Genomic DNA, 16,772 nt, shown 5'->3' on the forward strand with positions numbered 1-16,772 from the left:
ACCTCTCGCGCATGCCTCGTTCGTCACACTACCGTAGTGTCATTGCTGGGTGGTTTTTCGTTCTCGGGAGGCACAAGCGCGACACGACAGCCGAGAAGAACGCAAGCGCAGAGGATGGCATCCACAGATAGTCAGGTAACTCAACATCAATCAATTCCCCCGACCGAATGCATCGCTTCACCGCAAAACCGCCCTTTCCTATCGTCTGCGTCATTCGTTGCCTTCAGACGCTGTGAGGAATGGCACACAGCGTTAGTCGCCCGGTTTGGCGTCGTCCACGTGTCTATTTGTCTGGCCGTGTTGCGTTGTGATGAAGGCAGGCACGTCACATGGCCTGCAGAGTCGCCCGTGATGCGATCTGTCGTCGAGTCGGGCACGAAATCGAGTGTTTTTGGTTGCTTCAAGCGTGTCGGCGCGTTTCTGACGCTCGGGGTCCGTTGGAGGCGATTCCTGTTGGTCATTCTGTAGACGCATTGAAAGGCTGTGACGTCAGAGGTGGGCGTGGTGATGACCTTACAGAGACGTTCAGGATTGGACCAAATTGTATGACTTGATTGTGGATGCGGATTGAGTGAGGCGAGCACATTGTTTCGAAGCGGTTGCGTTGATGACTGATATAACAAAAAGATAGAAAATTGTATCTAGAGATAAATGGCTGAGGGTGAGGGACACGTGCTTCCCTGTTTGTTAGGACTGATGTAGCGGGTGTGAAGTGTGGAGTTAGTAGGTTATTGTTGGATTATTAAATACGACAAACATACTCCTTGGGTGTGATATCACTAGATATTTTTCCTACCTTGACTTCATGCCTCATTGGGACTGATTCTGATTGTTGGTTTGAAGCACAAGGATGCTGCACTTATTGCCAGCAGCATACCTGCTGTCCAGAAAGGCTCCTTTAGTATACGAAAGCACTAAAAATGATAGTAGGTCTGATCATTGTGTGCAATTTGATCCGTAATAGAAAGGGTAGGCGGACTCATTGACTTTTTGATGGCTGAGTTTCTCTAATGTTTATATGGATGGTATTGTACCTCTGGAATTAAGGTGACTTGGTCAGGTTTATTGTGATTTTGTTTTGTGTGTGTATCACTGTAGTGGAGGGAAAATTTGATGACGAATCCCATCCCTGAATGTGACATACAAACAAATGTAGTACTGTACATATCTATCTGTACAACGAATACAGAAGCTGACTAATCGATTAGTCCATCTGTCTGATTGTCAATTAAGTTATTTTGTTTATGCAGTCGTAGGACCTAGAGCTTCCTTGTTTTTAAATTTGTCGGTCACTCGTCCGTCTGTTAAAAAAGCAATTACGATGATGAAATTGTAGACTGTGTGTGTGTCGTGATTGTGAGACTTGAGAAGTTTCCAAGGTTCTTCAAGACCTTGATGATATTCAAGAAGCTGCACAGGTAAGTTCCAATCTGTGTATTAGTATTTTCTTGCATTACGCATAAAAAGTGTTTGGTAAGACGTTGGAAGTGGTGCCTCTATGATTGGCACAGATATACGCTAAGGTATCAGGCATCATTGTTTTACGAAGGTATTAAAATATCACAAACTCTTTGGGGTAATGCAGTCAATGTTGGGTGCATTACATAATTATTAATTAATTAATCAAGCTCTGCACTGATCAGGTGTAGTTGAAGTAGTATCTTAATCTGATATTATTGTTTGATGCAAGGTGTCTGCATCTGATGGATCTCAGCCACAGCAGCAACCCACTCATACGACAGCGACTTCTCTTCAGCAGCCACTACAGACTCCCGACGGTCCGTCGTATCTCCACAGCTTGTATTTTAGTCCGCCGCCGGGGACGTTCCCCGCATTTCAGTCGTATCTACCCGGATTTGGAGTCACCGGAGATACGACGTGGTCATCGGCTACCGGAGGCCTGGACTCTGCAGCAACCGCTAGTTTTATTCAGACCTTTGGCCAGGTCGGTGGTCTGTCGGACCAGCAGTCTTTCATGACAGACAGAGTGCTCGCCGGTGGAATGAATCCGTCGGGGTATGTGAGCGCATCGCCATTTATGTTCCCGACTGCTGGAAGTACAGATATTCTTAGTCACAATACGTCATCGTCGGATGCGTTGTCATCCGGCTTGCTTCCCAGCTATAGTGCACCGTTTGGACTTGGTACCGAAGCTTCCATTCCTAAGAGCAGTACCCAGGGCGATGTCAGACACAGTGAACAGTTGGTGGGACCTAAAGCTACTATAAACGGAATGCAAGAACCGGTGGAGAAAAGTCTTGACGGCTTGACCTTATCTGAAAACCCTCCTGTAACTAGTGATGTGAAACCACAGAGTGCCGTGTCTACTCAGTCATCCGGTGTGAAGTCGTGGGCGTCTATTGCTGCTAAGCAGCCAACGAAACAGCCCGTGAAGCCACAGCAGAAACCAAGGCAGAAGCTTCCGCCGTCGACTGTGTCTCCGGGGAGTGTAGGCATTGGGAATCACCATCAGAGTGGGTTTGGAATGGGTTCTGGCATGCTTGGAGAACACGTTGATATTGGTTCGTCACAGCAACAGTCGCAGAACCAAGTGTGGGGAGTGAGGGGAGCACCACCGGCAAACCGCGGACGTGGTTGGAGCAGCCAACGTAGAGTCACCGGAAACGGTCCCGTGAATACGGGTGGAAATCCGTCTGTCGTGACCGGTTCTGTGGCCAATCCGGGAAGTATGGCAGGTTTGTCTTCCATATCGGTGCCGCCCACGCAGCCGGCGGCGAATGTTCCCGTGTTGGACCAATTGCGATCGGCGAATCAATACAATCCTAAGGAGTTTACATTGAATCTAAAAAATGCCCGTTTCTTTGTGATAAAGAGTTACAGTGAAGACGATATTCACCGTTCCATCAAATATTCTATCTGGACAAGTACTGAGACTGGCAATCGGCGCTTGGACCAAGCATGGAAGGAACAGAAGGGCATTCCAATGTACTTGCTGTTTTCAGTCAATGGTAGTGGCCATTTCTGTGGAGTGGCCCAGATGATGAGCGGTGTAGACTACGGCACTGACACTGGGGTTTTCACCCAAGACAAATGGAAGGGCAAGTTTGATGTGAAGTGGATTTATGTGAAGGACGTTCCGAATAGCCAGCTGCGTCATATCCGTCTCGAAAACAATGAGAATAAACCTGTGACGAACTCGAGAGACACGCAAGAGGTACCCATCGAGAAGGGCAAACAGGTAGTCAAGATTATTCACACGTACAAGGCCACGACTTCTATTTTTGATGATTTTGGTCATTATGAAAAACGCCAGGAAGAGGATGATGCCAGAAAGGTAGAGCGCGGACGGACGCTTGTTGTTGATTTGATTGCTAACTTGTGTGTTGTTTAGCGCGTTCGCAAACGTGATGCAACTATGGGCTGACAGACTGCCTTTGTCTTGGCTTGTCTTTAGTCATCATGTTTATATGGACTGTAGCAATGTTGTCGGTAGAATGTGGGTATTTGGTTGTGCTTTTTGTGGTGAATCTTATTTACTCTATTTGCTTCAATTTCCAGCTAGTAGCTCTTGCTCTTGTGTTTGATATTCTTCCTGTGTGTGCGTGTGTGAAAATGATGGCAGTAGGTATGTGTAGTGTTGAAAATGGCATGTCACGATGATCTACCATGAACTCTTGTTGCTGTTTTTTAAGTAATAATGTGAAATCGGAAGTGTTTTATAGTATGAATCCTGGCCGCCTTGTCTCATTTACTAAATGAAAAGATTGATTGAGCGAGTACCATCAGTTAGTACTGGATGTCCCCCCCCCCCCCCGTCATCTCACTATTGTATGAATGTAGGTGTGTAATGTACACAGGAAGGTAACATGGATGTTCAATTCTCACTAGGTTGCCGAATTTGATGACAGACAGACAAAGACTAGCATTTGGTGATGAATGACCAGAAAGTTGGAGATAGAGATTGGGTTGGTCAGAGCTGTTATGTGCAGCTCTGGGGTTGGTTGCCCTTCAAATGCAATTCCGAAAGACATACTGCTGTATTGGCATGTCAACTTCAGGACCACTGTAGTTCCACATGTTGTTTTGTCTGTGTCTCTTTGTGAGAAGCAACTCGAAACATCTGGCTACTTTGGTACCAACTGTGACCTGTTCAGTCGTTTGGTTTATAGTTGGTACCCGAGTTCAACTTCATAGTGACAGAAATTCCTTAAATGCAATAAGCAGGAGCCTTATTTTGCTCTACTAATCAACGATATGCTGCTTTCTGCTTTCCTGTTGTGTGTATCTTCATAATGTGTACAAGGGGGAGCTCTGGTTTGTTCCAGAAATGATGTTACAGTACCATAAAAGTTGAATGTCCTGCTCAAGTATGGTGTTTCCTTCACAACGCACTAAAATGGTCATCTTTCTATGGTGTTGTACAACAGGTGCATATTATAGTAGCGCACCTAGAGAGTACTAGTACTGATGGTGGAATTGATTCGATCAGTAGTACTCAGGGTACAGTACAATCAGTACAGTAACGATGAAGCATGCAATATACTTGAGCATGTACAACTAATATTACCGACAGTAATAACTACTCTTTTTTTGAATCACTAGTTTGCAAATTTGTAGGTACACACTAACATTTTATAATAAACTCATTGCCCTCTAGGTGCATCACGATGATATGTCACTTGTGCACGTGTTAGGGACATGGTCAAAGCTGTTGGGTGACAACAGATAATGCTGTGCCAATTGGGGTACCATTAACTAACACCAGCTAATAACACATGCGCGTTGCATAATTTCCGGCTGTCTGTCCAACAAAGGAAATGCTCCCCTAGCGCATGCGCACCTTGGGTTAATGAGTGAAATTGTCATCCAACAGTGAAAAGGGGGCACACATAAACGTGAACTGTACATACCTCTCCAGTTGTCAGTGTAGCTCACCCACTAGACTGCAATCATATATTTAAGTCAACTTTATTGAAATTACAACATAGATTTGCCATTCAAATCATGCGTTTCACTAGCTGGTTGAGATGGTCTTCCCTATTGCCGTAGTCTCCGCCTTCAACAAAGTGATTGAGCTTCTTACGGAAGCCACCTCGAGGACTAGACAACTTGAACGGCCACAGAAAGTTGTTTGCTTCCTTGAAGTGTGGGCCCACAGTAAAAATTTCATGTACCAGGTCTTCGATACAGATGATGCCATGTCGACCAAGAGAGTCCTCAATGATTGCATTACTGGTGAGAGCAATTCGTCGATGATGAATCTTTCCAAAGCCACGCTTGTAGATGAGATCTCTTACAGTCTTCAAACTCGGGTATCTGAATATAACGGCAACCAACAATATAAACGAAATCAGTAAAGGCAATATTTATGAGACAAAGACAACTCAACTGCTATGATCAATAAAACTCTTTCTGGACAGAGAAACTGAGCTTACAACTTAGGGCGTGTCATCCTGACAAGATGATAACTTGTGATAGCATATTTTCTCATAGTTGGTTCTGACATACATTATTACATTCGATTCAACACGAACAGAGATTGCAAACATGGTTGTATTCGTTGTTTGCCTCTTATGAACTAATGATCTACTGAAGCAGTGGCTGACAAAGTGTCGATTACTGTATATAGAATGCACTTTAAGCTATTCGTATGTCATCATCTCTCCAGGGTGACATGCCCCACATTGAAAGCTCTGTTTCTCTGTCCAGAATATGACTTATCAACAAACAAAGTACCAATAGAATCAAGGCAGTTAATCCTATCACCGCACAACACATGTCTTCTCTCTAGTGACTTAATTGTACTTGTTTTTTCGTAATTCAAAAAACACAACCAGTCATTGTACAAATGGGGTTGAAGTGTCTCTCATGATAAACACAAGATCTGCCAATTACTAACAAACCATCATTGTATTGTAATCGAGTAGATTCTGTTATTGGTCAGCTACTGGTATTTGCATACAAAATCATTAGGTGCAGGCTGGTTTCTTTACCTGCTTCAAACATCACAACAACTGCACAAAGTAGAGCCAACGTTCTGAGCAAACGGCAAACAAAACACACAAGCAACTGACGTGAGGGCATTTATACACCAACACCTTAATACTAATTATTATTTAGTCAGCACAGTCAACACTTAACTATTCTTTGACTGTCCATTTTGAGTGACAGTAGAGTATGCTAAGTTGTACTAGAGAGTGATAGCATCATACGAGCCAATTGCAAAAGTTACTTTCACTTCATGATTTTGCAAGCAGTTCTATGGTGAATGACAAAGGCAACATACCAACTCAGAGCATGCTAAGTACCCCATTCAAAGTACACGACTGGACTATGCTGTACTGATCAACATCACATGTCAAGCTGTCCCCAGCCTATTCCCAACTAAACACAAACACACCACAAACCGAGCTAGCTTGTGATGCACCCTAGCTCCCTCATCAGACAGTATACAAGACAGTAACGTAGTGCGGCTACCTAAACTAACACCTAAACAAGACGTCTTACCCGTACGCTATATATGGCTCAACTATCCTTAACATGTTGATGCTGGCTTTGTTCAGCTTCACAAACTGCCCATTATGAATTTGACGGAGACGCAGCAGCTGCAGAATTTTGCGTACTTTTGGACTCACTCCATTGATCCTAATACACGCAGCAGCCAATTAGCAAGCTAAATGCCAAACTTGTGTAGATAACTGACCCTCGGATTCGAATGATGAAAGCTAGCTTCGCTTCATCTGGTACATAGAAGTTGCCATGATGTCTCGCTTCTCGTCTGAGCCGTATCTCGTCTTTCTCCTTTGCTCTGTACTCTTTCACGTATTTCTCTGCTCGTCTGAATATCTCTTTACGTTTTTGCCTCTGAACCTGAAATGGAATGAGTCTGTTTACGCATTGTTTTCTCGTAGGGTTTACAGATGGCCGTACTTTCTTTGCTGCTGCCGTCGCTTTTGCTCGAGCATCGCGGATTCGCTGCGAAGTCTTGCGCTTTTTCAACACGGATTCTGGCACGGTAGGCAGCTTTCTACCAGGTTTGCCGACTTCAGGATCTTTTCTAAATAAAGAAAACCCAAAGAAACGTTGTCAACAAACAATGATTTCGAGAGGAAAGACGGATTGTTCTAGCTACACACGTTTCTGCTTCCATGTTCGCTGTTGTTGTGCGCATGTGCAACACAAGTCACGTGCACAGCAGCCTCGTAATCTTGCGTCCCAAAGTTTGGACGTACATGGACACGATGTGTAAAGTTTGACGCCCGCTCCAATTTCTCAGTCAGCAAACATTCGAAACTTTTCTTTACAACAGCAGGACACATGGACAAGGCAGTTTAAGCTTTTAACCGATAGAATTTGTTCGCTAAAATTCTTTAGGAGGCTTTGACCTGCCTGGCTCAGCACTAATATTGTTGCTAAAACTATTATACCCAAGAGTCTGAGGCTGCATGCTTATGTCATGAGTAATGAGTCCCAATACTGCGCAACTTCTCCATCCAATGGCAGACAGCAACTCTACCTCAAGCTGAAGCATTAGTTTTTAGTGTGTAATTGTAGTGAGTGTACAGTACTGTACACCTCACACCTCCTACTGTAACAGAGTACAGGCAGCGTGAACTAGAAAATCATCACTGTCCACATCTGTTGACTAAGCAAAATATCGTGAATAAAGCAGCATTTGTTGGTTGTGAAAGTTTGAATAAGAATATTCAGAGTCAATGCAACCAATTAATCCCTAGCTACACTTAGGCTTCAAATTCTTTGTTCCCACTTTGTACTCTACAGACTCGGAAGATAAAATTCACGACTAGAACTTTAGCAAAGCCTATCTATGGTCAACAATGAGTGACACGACAACAGATAACCAATTACATCCGACATACCATGTCTGGCATTAATTCACTTATCTGTAGACTGCATAGAGGAAAGAATTTCTGAAAACAAAACACAATACTAGACGTACAGGCTAGTAATACAACAATCTAACCATACAAAAGTCAACTGAAAACATAACTATGTTAACATGCACAAACTTAGCGTTCTGCATTATTAATTGATTCATGTCCAACGAGCACGACACTTGTGATGCAAAACTCCCTCAAGTAGCATCTACCAGTAACAAGAAACTGTTAGACCAGTCTAATATGCGCATAAACTAGTACCCAGTCTTCATCAGGATCGTTTATACCTTCCAGCATAAAATCTCGACCACCCACTAGCAGTTATACTTCAGGACTGTAGCCAGGATGAGGCAAGCCTCCTCTGATCTTGGGGTCTGTCACAAAATCAAGGTGCGACCCTAGTGATCAACTATTGAAGTAGATGTTCTGGTGTGTACTGTACTTGCCTACAACAGAGAGCCGCATAAGTCTTTAGGTATTAATGGTTTTTCAAGTGCATTCAAATTTTATTCTCTTGCAAGCTCAACTTGAAGCCAATTTTTAACTCGCTTTAGGCACTAGCCATAGTGCAAGAAATGCCCGGTACTTCAGCACACAACAGACAGGTGAAAGTTCAAGGCTCTAGTATACGGTTCAAGCTGACCAACATCTGGAACCGCCTCCTCTATCTTTTAGGCCTGGCTACGGCCCTGTGTAACTTAGCAATAAGAGCATGTGGTCGTGCAATATGAGTACGTACAGTGTGTGTGAGCAAGGAAAAGACTGGGTACCATTTTACAAATAACAATACGCATATGTATTACTAACCGTCACATTATGATTCAATCGTCTTTCAACGAAGTTCCACTGTAGTTATCCAATGAGTGTTCGGTGCCCATAAAGTCGCCAAATGCATCCACACTTCTATAGGGTAGCAGCCTGAATAAAATGTGACACAAATCACAACTAATTCCACCGCAATGTGTAATTGAACTGCTTTACCTCATCAGTTCAATAAGCAATGAGACAGACCACGGCAAAATGACACGCCATTCATTTCTCTCGACCGCCGTCACGACTCGTTCTGCCACATCCTTTGGATCCAGCGTTTGTAACAGTGACGGAAACCTGTGCGAAATTGAGATTCGATTAAAAGTCAGCAAACTATACGTAACATGTGACTTGAGGGCAAAGCCTCAGTCTGCTGTGAATAAGGTCATATCGACAACACAAATTTCAAAATACAACCCAATATACTAATGTGTCTAATGTTTGAAACAAACTCATCCATTTGTATTATCAATTGCATTGTGTTAAAGTAAGAAATAAATTAACCTACACACATAAAATAATAATAGATAACATTGCTGAACACATTCTACCTTGCTTGGACACCCTTGAATAGATCTGTTCCAACATGGTACGGACACACTAGTGTCATGTGCACGCCATCCTTTCGAGCATATCTGATTTCTTGGCGAAGAGACTCAGTGAAGCCAATTGCAGCAAACTTGGATGCACAATATTCTGATAAACCAGCAACTCCAAACAAGCCAACTACTGATGCTATGGTCACAATATGACCATTGTTTCGTTCCATCATAGAAGGAAGGAATGCTTTGCATGTCTGCATAACCCCAAAACAGAGAAACGGTAAGACCAAACGTGAATAAGTCTTGATATACCACGACGTGCTCTCAATGACAATTTAATCGTTATTCAGTAGCTTTAGTACAAGCTGTATAAAATGCCTGGATCCTTCCGGTCCTTGTATGTAGATGCTGCTCTTGTATAACATCCGCATCTGTCCATATACAAGCCCTGGAGTGTACTAAATGGTGACACTGGAGAACTATTTTGTGTAGCAATAGAAGACTCAGGGTTGCAGTTCGGCAACAAATTATATACTAAATGTCTATCATCCATTTGTTTCCTATCCCCAACTATATGCAAGAGAGTGGCAAGCCGCTTCACTTGTCAATTACTCTAATATCAGCATGCTTTCTTGTAGTCCTGTAGTCAATAGCAGCCTCCTAATTCCACTCCACGAGTGATACCAAGGTGCGCCTTCTGCCATGGTCCTTAACTTAAACCTAGCTCTCAGACTAAGGCTTCAATTCTGATAGGCTCTTACTTGGACAGATAGGGCAAAATCAGAACAGTTAGACAGAACTATCAGCTATAGTCAAAATTGGTTTGAAAAAATGATCTGTTCTATCCGCTTGTGTTATCTTAATTAAGTTAAAATTTCATAACTATAAATCATCTCAAAATATCAAATAATTTGTTCCAAACTTTTTAAAAATCCAACCTTTTACTAACTATTTGAACACAAGTTTATGAGAGCAAACAAACAGTACATCAACTGAACTTGTTCTGGACATCTGAGTACACTAGTGCTCCTAATGTTTTTCGAGACTCCAAAAATAATTTAGAATTTATTATTTTTTCCAACTGATTCAATTCTCCAAACATTTCTAGTTGGCATCTTCAGCTGCACACTTCCGTCTAGTGACCATTTTTGACCATGTTTCATGCGTACGTGCAAAACCAAAGCCCAACAAATTTAGATACCAAAATATTATTCTGTTATCCTATTATTTTTCAAAGGCAAACTTTTCAAAAAGATTATTACTCGAAAAACATTGGAGCAGTAGGCTATTATCAAATGTTCACATTAATTAAAATCAATAGACCCATCACAATCAGCTGTTCTCGACATGTCAATCAAATAGAAGTAGAAGGCAGCGGTAGAAACAGAATAAGAAGTGAAATAGCAGATGCTCATACACCAACTTTAGACGAAGGCATGTCCAATTTAACCTGCCATGGCTATCACCTTATTGTCATTACTGCATATGATACAGCTGCATAATTCACATGAAGATAATTCCTTTTGTATCAGGGAACAACAGCTGTTGCCTCGAAAACATTTAATGCTTGCATAATATTTAGTATTAGTAAACAGCTTCAGACACACAAATGATAGAGTACCTCAGAAAGCGCAAATGCTAATTATCAGTAACCAAATGATTGTTATTTATAGACATAAATAACATAATAGTATAGACAACAAGCAGCATGGAACACAAAACAGACAGACAAATAAACACACAAACAGACAGACAATCAAATACACCAAGTCTGTGTTTCTGCCCGCCGCAACCCATACCCAAAAGTGTGCCAAACAGTTGACACCCATCACTCTCTCAACGTGCTTGTCTGGAACATCGAGAAACTTTCTTGCCGAAACTACGCCCGCGTTATTCACCAAAATAGAAACGTCATTGACTTCCACGCGCACTCTCTCTGCTACTCCGTAAACCTCCTCTCTATTGCTACAATCGCATTTGTAGCAGTGAATCACGTGACCTTCTTGCAAAAGAGTTCTTTTTACGCTGTCCAGCCCTTCTTCGTCAATGTCCCAAACTATGACAGTGCAACCATGCGAAGCAAACGCGTGAACCATTTGTCGTCCAATTCCGCTGGATCCTCCAGTGATGAGAACGACTTCTCCTTTCAGATCACGTCGAGAACTTGGAATGATGAATCTAAATATAGACAACAGCATGTGGCCACATATTTGCAGCAAAAGAAACAAGAATTCAAATAGAATTTGCATTCCGGCTTGTCAACCAATTTAATTAATTAACAATTTAGCGCGCGCTAGGCTTACGAAACAACCAAATCGCGCTTTCGTCTGTGAAGCTCAAGTACGAAGTAAGAAACTAAAGTACCAAAGTAACGTAGGACGCATGCAACTGGCAAATTTGAAGCGGTCGTTGCATATTTAATTTCGTCGTTCCGATTTGAATTTAGTACAAGCTTGCAACTGTAGATACGTAGGCTGGACAATTACGTTCTACGGTCGAGTCGTACGTGTCACTGGGACTATGGCGTGCCATCGATATCTGTGCTAAAATTCTACCATGACAATATTTCATCTAAGTAATTAACTAAGCGATGCCGCCATTTTGCTGTAGATGTCAAGAAAACGCGATTTCAAAGAGAGAGAGAACTACATGCGTAGATATGCGTGACCGCTACACCATGGCGTATTGAAAGCCTTACGGTTTGCTGATACCGCTATCTTGAATCGAAGTAGCGGCGGCAGGCCACCGGCGTAGCGTCGGGGGGGGAGCTGGGGAGGAGAGCTGGGGAGGAGGGCTGGGGAGAAGGACTGGGGAGGAGGGCTGGGGAGGAGGGCTGGGGAGGAGGGCTGGGGAGGAGGGCTGGGGAGGAGGGCTGGGGAGGAGGGCTGGGGAGGAGGACTGGGGAGAAGGACTGGGGAGGAGGGCTGGGGAGGAGGGCTGGGGAGGAGGGCTGGGGAGGAGGACTGGGGAGGAGGGCTGGGGAGGAGAGGTGCAGAGCGGGGGAGGAGGACGGGGGAGGAGGACGGGGGAGGAGGGCGGGGAGGAGGGCGGGGAGGAGGGCGGGGAGGAGGGCGGGGAGGAGGGCGGGGAGGAGGGCGGGGAGGAGGGCGGGGAGGAGGGCGGGGAGGAGGGAGGGGAGGAGGGAGGGGAGGAGGGAGGAGGGAGGGGAGGAGGGAGGGGGGCGGGAAGGAGGGGCGAGGGGAGGAGAGGGGGAGGGGAGGGGGAGTGGAGGGGAGGGGAAGGGGAGTGAGGGGAGGGGAAGGGGAGTGAGGGGAGGGGAAGGGGAGTGAGGGGAGGGGAAGGGGAGTGAGGGGAGGGGAAGGGGAGTGAGGGGAGGGGAAGGGGAGTGAGGGGAGGGGAAGGGGAGTGAGGGGAGGGGAAGGGGATGAGGAGTGGGATGGGGAGCCGGGGAGGTAGCGGGGAAGGTAGCCGGGGAGGGTAGCCGGGAAGGTAGCCGGGGAGGGTAGCCGGGGAGGGTAGCCGGGGAGGGTAGCCGGGGAGGCTGGGGAGTGTAGCTGGGGAGGCTGATGGGCCCCAAACATTTTGGGCGTGTCACTCCGCTTCAAGCAGAACTATAATTTAGGTTACTAAACAGTAACAGTCCGCCTAATCTCAGAGTATAGTATGTTGATGATCGACGACGTTAACATTTCAGTATTCTAGAACTAGTGTCGAGAAGTCGTGGACACCTAGAGTGCGCATGACCATCACTTATTTGAGACGTTTACTAGACGTACGCTATCCGCTCCGGCAATGGCAGAGTCAAAGAAGACCGTGTCTATACAAAGAAGGCTATATATCCATCAATTATTTTCAAGTAAGTCGATATCGCTAGGGTCGCCAACCCGATTAACCGGAGAATAGAATCTCCTGTGGCTCAGCTACCTAATGGATTGCTTGCACTCTCTCCACATGCTATTCTAGCTAACTAGCTAGACCTATCTCTAGTGCTCTCTATATCACGAAATGCTAGACTTGGTCAACGTCATTTGCACTGAATTGGTCTTCTCTATTCTATTGTCATCGAGATGCCATTTAATTTGACGATCGCAGCGAGCCATGAAAACCTTTTTGGCAAGAAAGTAACAGTGTGTTTTCACTCCTTTCTAGGCACACTGACGACACTCAGTTCCGCAGTTTATTTGTAACCTGAAATTGATACTATTTACTTAGATATCTACAAACCGCGATCTAGAGAAGTAGAAAATGGGGTGCATGTGGCTTTGCATGTGAGAAATAGGCGTGTTTTGCGGTCTAATCCAAATTTGAGGGCCACGCTACGCCGGTAATCGGCCGATACCGCTACTGTGCTGCATTTCAATTATTGGTTGTGGTATTACTAACTGTTAGATCAGAAAGAGCATTGAAATTTGATTCAGAACAAAAACCTCAACATTTTAATTTACTAGCTCCTGCTGAGACCGCAACTAGGACCAAATGTCATTTGGCACGACCACATCCACTAACCTTGAGGTGCCAAACCTGCGCGCGAGGTATTTTACCAATAATCGGGCCAACGCCGGTATGGGGCGCCGCGGTACCGATAGCCAGTATCGGTGAAATATTGGTATTCCTTTACATTTTAAAAATTAGCCCTCATGCAGTCACGCTGAACTAAAAGAAATCTGCGTAAAAATGCTAGAGTACTGCATGAGTACAGTACACACAGTTGCATGCATGCCTGACGCCGTCACAAACTGGAAGTGTCAGAGAGAAATGTGAGAGAACATGTTGGAGATGGCCATCACTGTCGAGAGAGCCAAATACAAACCAAGACCACTGAACATTACAAGATACGAAAATATTTACCCGTATATCTAAATATTGTTAGAACTGGACCAACGTTAACCAGGCTACCTACAGCGGCCTTGGAAACACACACAACTGGTTGTTATTGCCATTCACATTTGTACATTGGCTACATACCAATAGCCCTACAACAAGACGAACTGTGAATACCTATAGCTAGTAAAGAGTCAAACATCCACTCACGCTAACTAGCTGAAGCAGCAAAACACGCACACAAGCTCCTAACTTGGAATACCACACTCTATTCCCCTTTCAGAGAAGATCCGCAAAAATCATCCAGTAGTTCTTCCGCGCCCATAAAGTCACTCAAAGCATCCGTACTTTGATATGGCAGCATCCTACAGAAAACGAACGACAATCCGTTCGTCGTAACAATAATATGTTACACAATTATTATAGTTTCACCTCGTCATCTCAATGAAATACGACAAAGTCGCAGGTAAGACGACACGCCACTCATTTCTCTCCACAGCTGTCACCACACGTTCTGCCACAAATTCTGGCTGCATTGTTTGCAAAGCAGACGGAAACCTTTGTGTATACACACAGACGCAAATATTTCAGGATGCAATGCTTGTAGCCATATATTAATAAATTAGTAATTTTAAATTTTAAAATAATTATTAATTTTTAAAGTAATTCATTTATAATACTTGTTATTTTAATATTTTACAAGCCTTCTTTGTCTCCTACTCGGTCTGCCTCTGTCACACTCTGTTAATTAACTTAGTCTAGCTTTAGTTTGAAAGTACAATCACGTATGCAGCTGTAACGAACACAGTCATCTTGTTTCCAAATAACGCGAGATCAACTTCACATACACAGTTGTCATAGCTCAAATGGATTTTTACGCTAAGTAAATAAGAGCAATTGCTGGTTCAGCCTGCATAGATGTGCATAATGATACTGCACCAGTAGTAAGAAGTAAGGCTATGGATATCAGTTTTTGCAGCATCCATTAACTATATAACTAAATTTACTCACAACAGACAACGCAATTTAAGCAAAGACCAGACCCTGCCAGTTTTATGTTTACCTTGCTTTAACACCTTTGGCTAGATCCGTTGCAACATGGTAAGGACACACTAGGGTCGCGTGTACATTGTCTTTGCGAGCATATCTAATTTCTTGACGAAGAGACTCGATGAAACCGACAGCAGCAAACTTTGATGCACAATACTCGGTCAGGCCACCAGCTCCATACAAGCCCGCAACAGATGCGATGCTCACAATGTGACCCTTGTTGTTTTTCAACATGGCAGGAAGAAAAGCCTTGCATGTCTGTGCAGCACAAAATACAAGAAAACACATCTCTCTGTGAGTAGTATAGCTGGAGTTAAAATGATACTGCCTGCCCCGCCCACATTTTTGGCCTTGTAGCCTCAGCTGTCTCTCCTTGTTGCGAGTGTCCCTAGGCCCTGTGGGTGTCCTAGCTAGATGCAAGGTTGGTATGGTATAATGTATAGAATCTTGTATTGTTATCTAAGTTCGCTTGTCTAAATGTAGTAGATTGTCATTTTGAATATACTTATTTGCAAACCAGGAATGTTTACGTTTTGTCTGGTCTGGGAGGCCGAGGCTAGTCTGGAGCGCCCTCCCCCTCCCGGAAGGCTTCTAAGAGGACAGAGATAGTGGAGGCTACAAAGCAAAAAGGGTGAGGGCAGGGCAAGTGGTATATCATTCTGATTCCGGATCTAAACTATACTTCTGCGTGTGCATGACGGTTAAGTTAATAATCAACGTGTTCTTGTAACGCGCGCTAGCCCGATAACACTCTCCGAATCCTAAAATCACGCATGCCCACAAGCTACCGTGTATTGATTCAAATTCCTAACCAAAAAGTAGGACTGTAGATGTCAATGAATGTAAGCAGACTCCATCGAGCCGAGCGCGTATGATATTATCTGCGTGTTACTTGAAATACAGATGATAAATGTAGACAGTAGTTTGACATACCCAAAAGTGTGCAAGCGAGTTGACACTGAATACTTTCTCGATGCTCTTGTCTGAAAGATCAAGAAACTTCTTTCCTATAAGTATGCCTGCGTTGTTCACCAATATCGACACATCGTCCACTTCTTTGCGAACTGTCTCTGCTACTTGGTAAATCTGCTCTCTGTTGCTACAGTCACATTTGTAGCAGTGAACCACGTGACCTTCCTTATGCAGCTCTTTCTTTACAGCATCCAGTCCAGCTTGATCGACGTCCAGTACTACGACGGTACAACCACGCAAAGCAAACGTGTGCGCCATATGCCGTCCGATTCCATTGGCTCCTCCAGTGATGAGTACGACTTCTCCTTTCAGGTCACGTCGCGACTTCGGAAAGACGATTCGAATCAGAGACAATAGTATATGACCACAGATTCGCAGCAACAGGAGGAGAAATTCAAGCAGTAAGGGCATCTTGATGTGGGAATTCGACAAAACGCATGCGCTTACACGACACACGTGCACACAAATAACCGGAACTGAACGGGAAGTGCTGTTGCAAAGATTGAAGTATGGCTTCCAGTTCTATTACCGCTAAAAGGCAAGGGCGTTTGATGAATCTACATTTTTTGATGTGAATCTACTCAAATTAAATGGGAACAAATCAGAATTCATTCTCTTCAAGCCATCCAGATCGAGTCTCTCGCTGTGATTCGTCTCTAGGTCGTCTTTTTTTGTGGACGGTTCAGAACCGTATCCACTTAAATCGGCACGGTACCTTGGATTAGTGTTTGACGAAGACCTAAGCTGGAAAGTTCAT

The 16,772-nt window shown here is 44.1% G+C and overlaps 3 protein-coding genes across 3 annotated transcripts; 1 reads left to right on the forward strand and 2 right to left on the reverse strand.

Moving 5' to 3' along the window:
• Positions 1-10: 10 nt before the first annotated feature.
• Positions 11-3,632, forward strand: LOC134195948 (YTH domain-containing family protein 3-like). The gene is made up of 3 exons (XM_062665037.1): positions 11-135; positions 1,691-3,295; positions 3,353-3,632. The coding sequence occupies exons 1-3, from the start codon at positions 115-117 to the stop codon at positions 3,383-3,385; spliced, it is 1,659 nt and encodes a 552-aa protein (XP_062521021.1). The 5' UTR covers positions 11-114; the 3' UTR covers positions 3,386-3,632.
• A 1,281-nt stretch (positions 3,633-4,913) lies between these two features.
• Positions 4,914-7,250, reverse strand: LOC134195981 (large ribosomal subunit protein uL30-like). The gene is made up of 5 exons (XM_062665065.1): positions 7,098-7,250; positions 6,892-7,018; positions 6,665-6,831; positions 6,469-6,606; positions 4,914-5,277 (listed from the first exon to the last, which is right to left on the reverse strand). The coding sequence occupies exons 1-5, from the start codon at positions 7,130-7,132 to the stop codon at positions 4,959-4,961; spliced, it is 786 nt and encodes a 261-aa protein (XP_062521049.1). The 5' UTR covers positions 7,133-7,250; the 3' UTR covers positions 4,914-4,958.
• Positions 7,251-7,826: 576 nt separating this feature from the next.
• LOC134195443 (short-chain dehydrogenase/reductase family 16C member 6-like) lies at positions 7,827-16,759 on the reverse strand. The gene is made up of 9 exons (XM_062664465.1): positions 15,977-16,759; positions 15,057-15,301; positions 14,426-14,551; positions 14,342-14,358; positions 11,011-11,465; positions 9,221-9,465; positions 8,841-8,966; positions 8,667-8,777; positions 7,827-8,067 (listed from the first exon to the last, which is right to left on the reverse strand). Exons 1-8 carry the CDS (start codon positions 16,424-16,426, stop codon positions 8,681-8,683), a joined length of 1,761 nt encoding a protein of 586 aa, XP_062520449.1. The 5' UTR covers positions 16,427-16,759; the 3' UTR covers positions 7,827-8,067; positions 8,667-8,680.
• Between the last annotated feature and the right edge of the window lie 13 nt (positions 16,760-16,772).

The sequence above is a fragment of the Corticium candelabrum genome, chromosome 20 (genome assembly GCF_963422355.1).
Source record: "Corticium candelabrum chromosome 20, ooCorCand1.1, whole genome shotgun sequence".
Taxonomy (NCBI): Eukaryota; Metazoa; Porifera; class Homoscleromorpha; order Homosclerophorida; family Plakinidae; genus Corticium; species Corticium candelabrum.

Coding starts and splice junctions, on each gene's coding strand:
- LOC134195948 (XM_062665037.1), top strand. CDS start 115: ATGGCATCCACAGATAGTCAG. Junction 136..1,690: donor TGGCATCCACAGATAGTCAG/GTAACTCAACAT, acceptor GTTTGATGCAAG/GTGTCTGCATCTGATGGATC. Junction 3,296..3,352: donor AAGAGGATGATGCCAGAAAG/GTAGAGCGCGGA, acceptor TGTGTTGTTTAG/CGCGTTCGCAAACGTGATGC.
- LOC134195981 (XM_062665065.1), bottom strand. CDS start 7,132: ATGCGCACAACAACAGCGAACATGGAAGCAGAAAC. Junction 6,832..6,891: donor CGACGGCAGCAGCAAAGAAA/GTACGGCCATCT, acceptor ATTCCATTTCAG/GTTCAGAGGCAAAAACGTAA. Junction 6,607..6,664: donor TTCATCATTCGAATCCGAGG/GTCAGTTATCTA, acceptor TGCGTGTATTAG/GATCAATGGAGTGAGTCCAA.
- LOC134195443 (XM_062664465.1), bottom strand. CDS start 16,426: ATGCCCTTACTGCTTGAATTTCTCCTCCTGTTGCTGCGAATCTGTGGT. Junction 15,302..15,976: donor ACTCGCTTGCACACTTTTGG/GTATGTCAAACT, acceptor TGTGCTGCACAG/ACATGCAAGGCTTTTCTTCC. Junction 8,967..9,220: donor TTCAAGGGTGTCCAAGCAAG/GTAGAATGTGTT, acceptor AATTTCGCACAG/GTTTCCGTCACTGTTACAAA.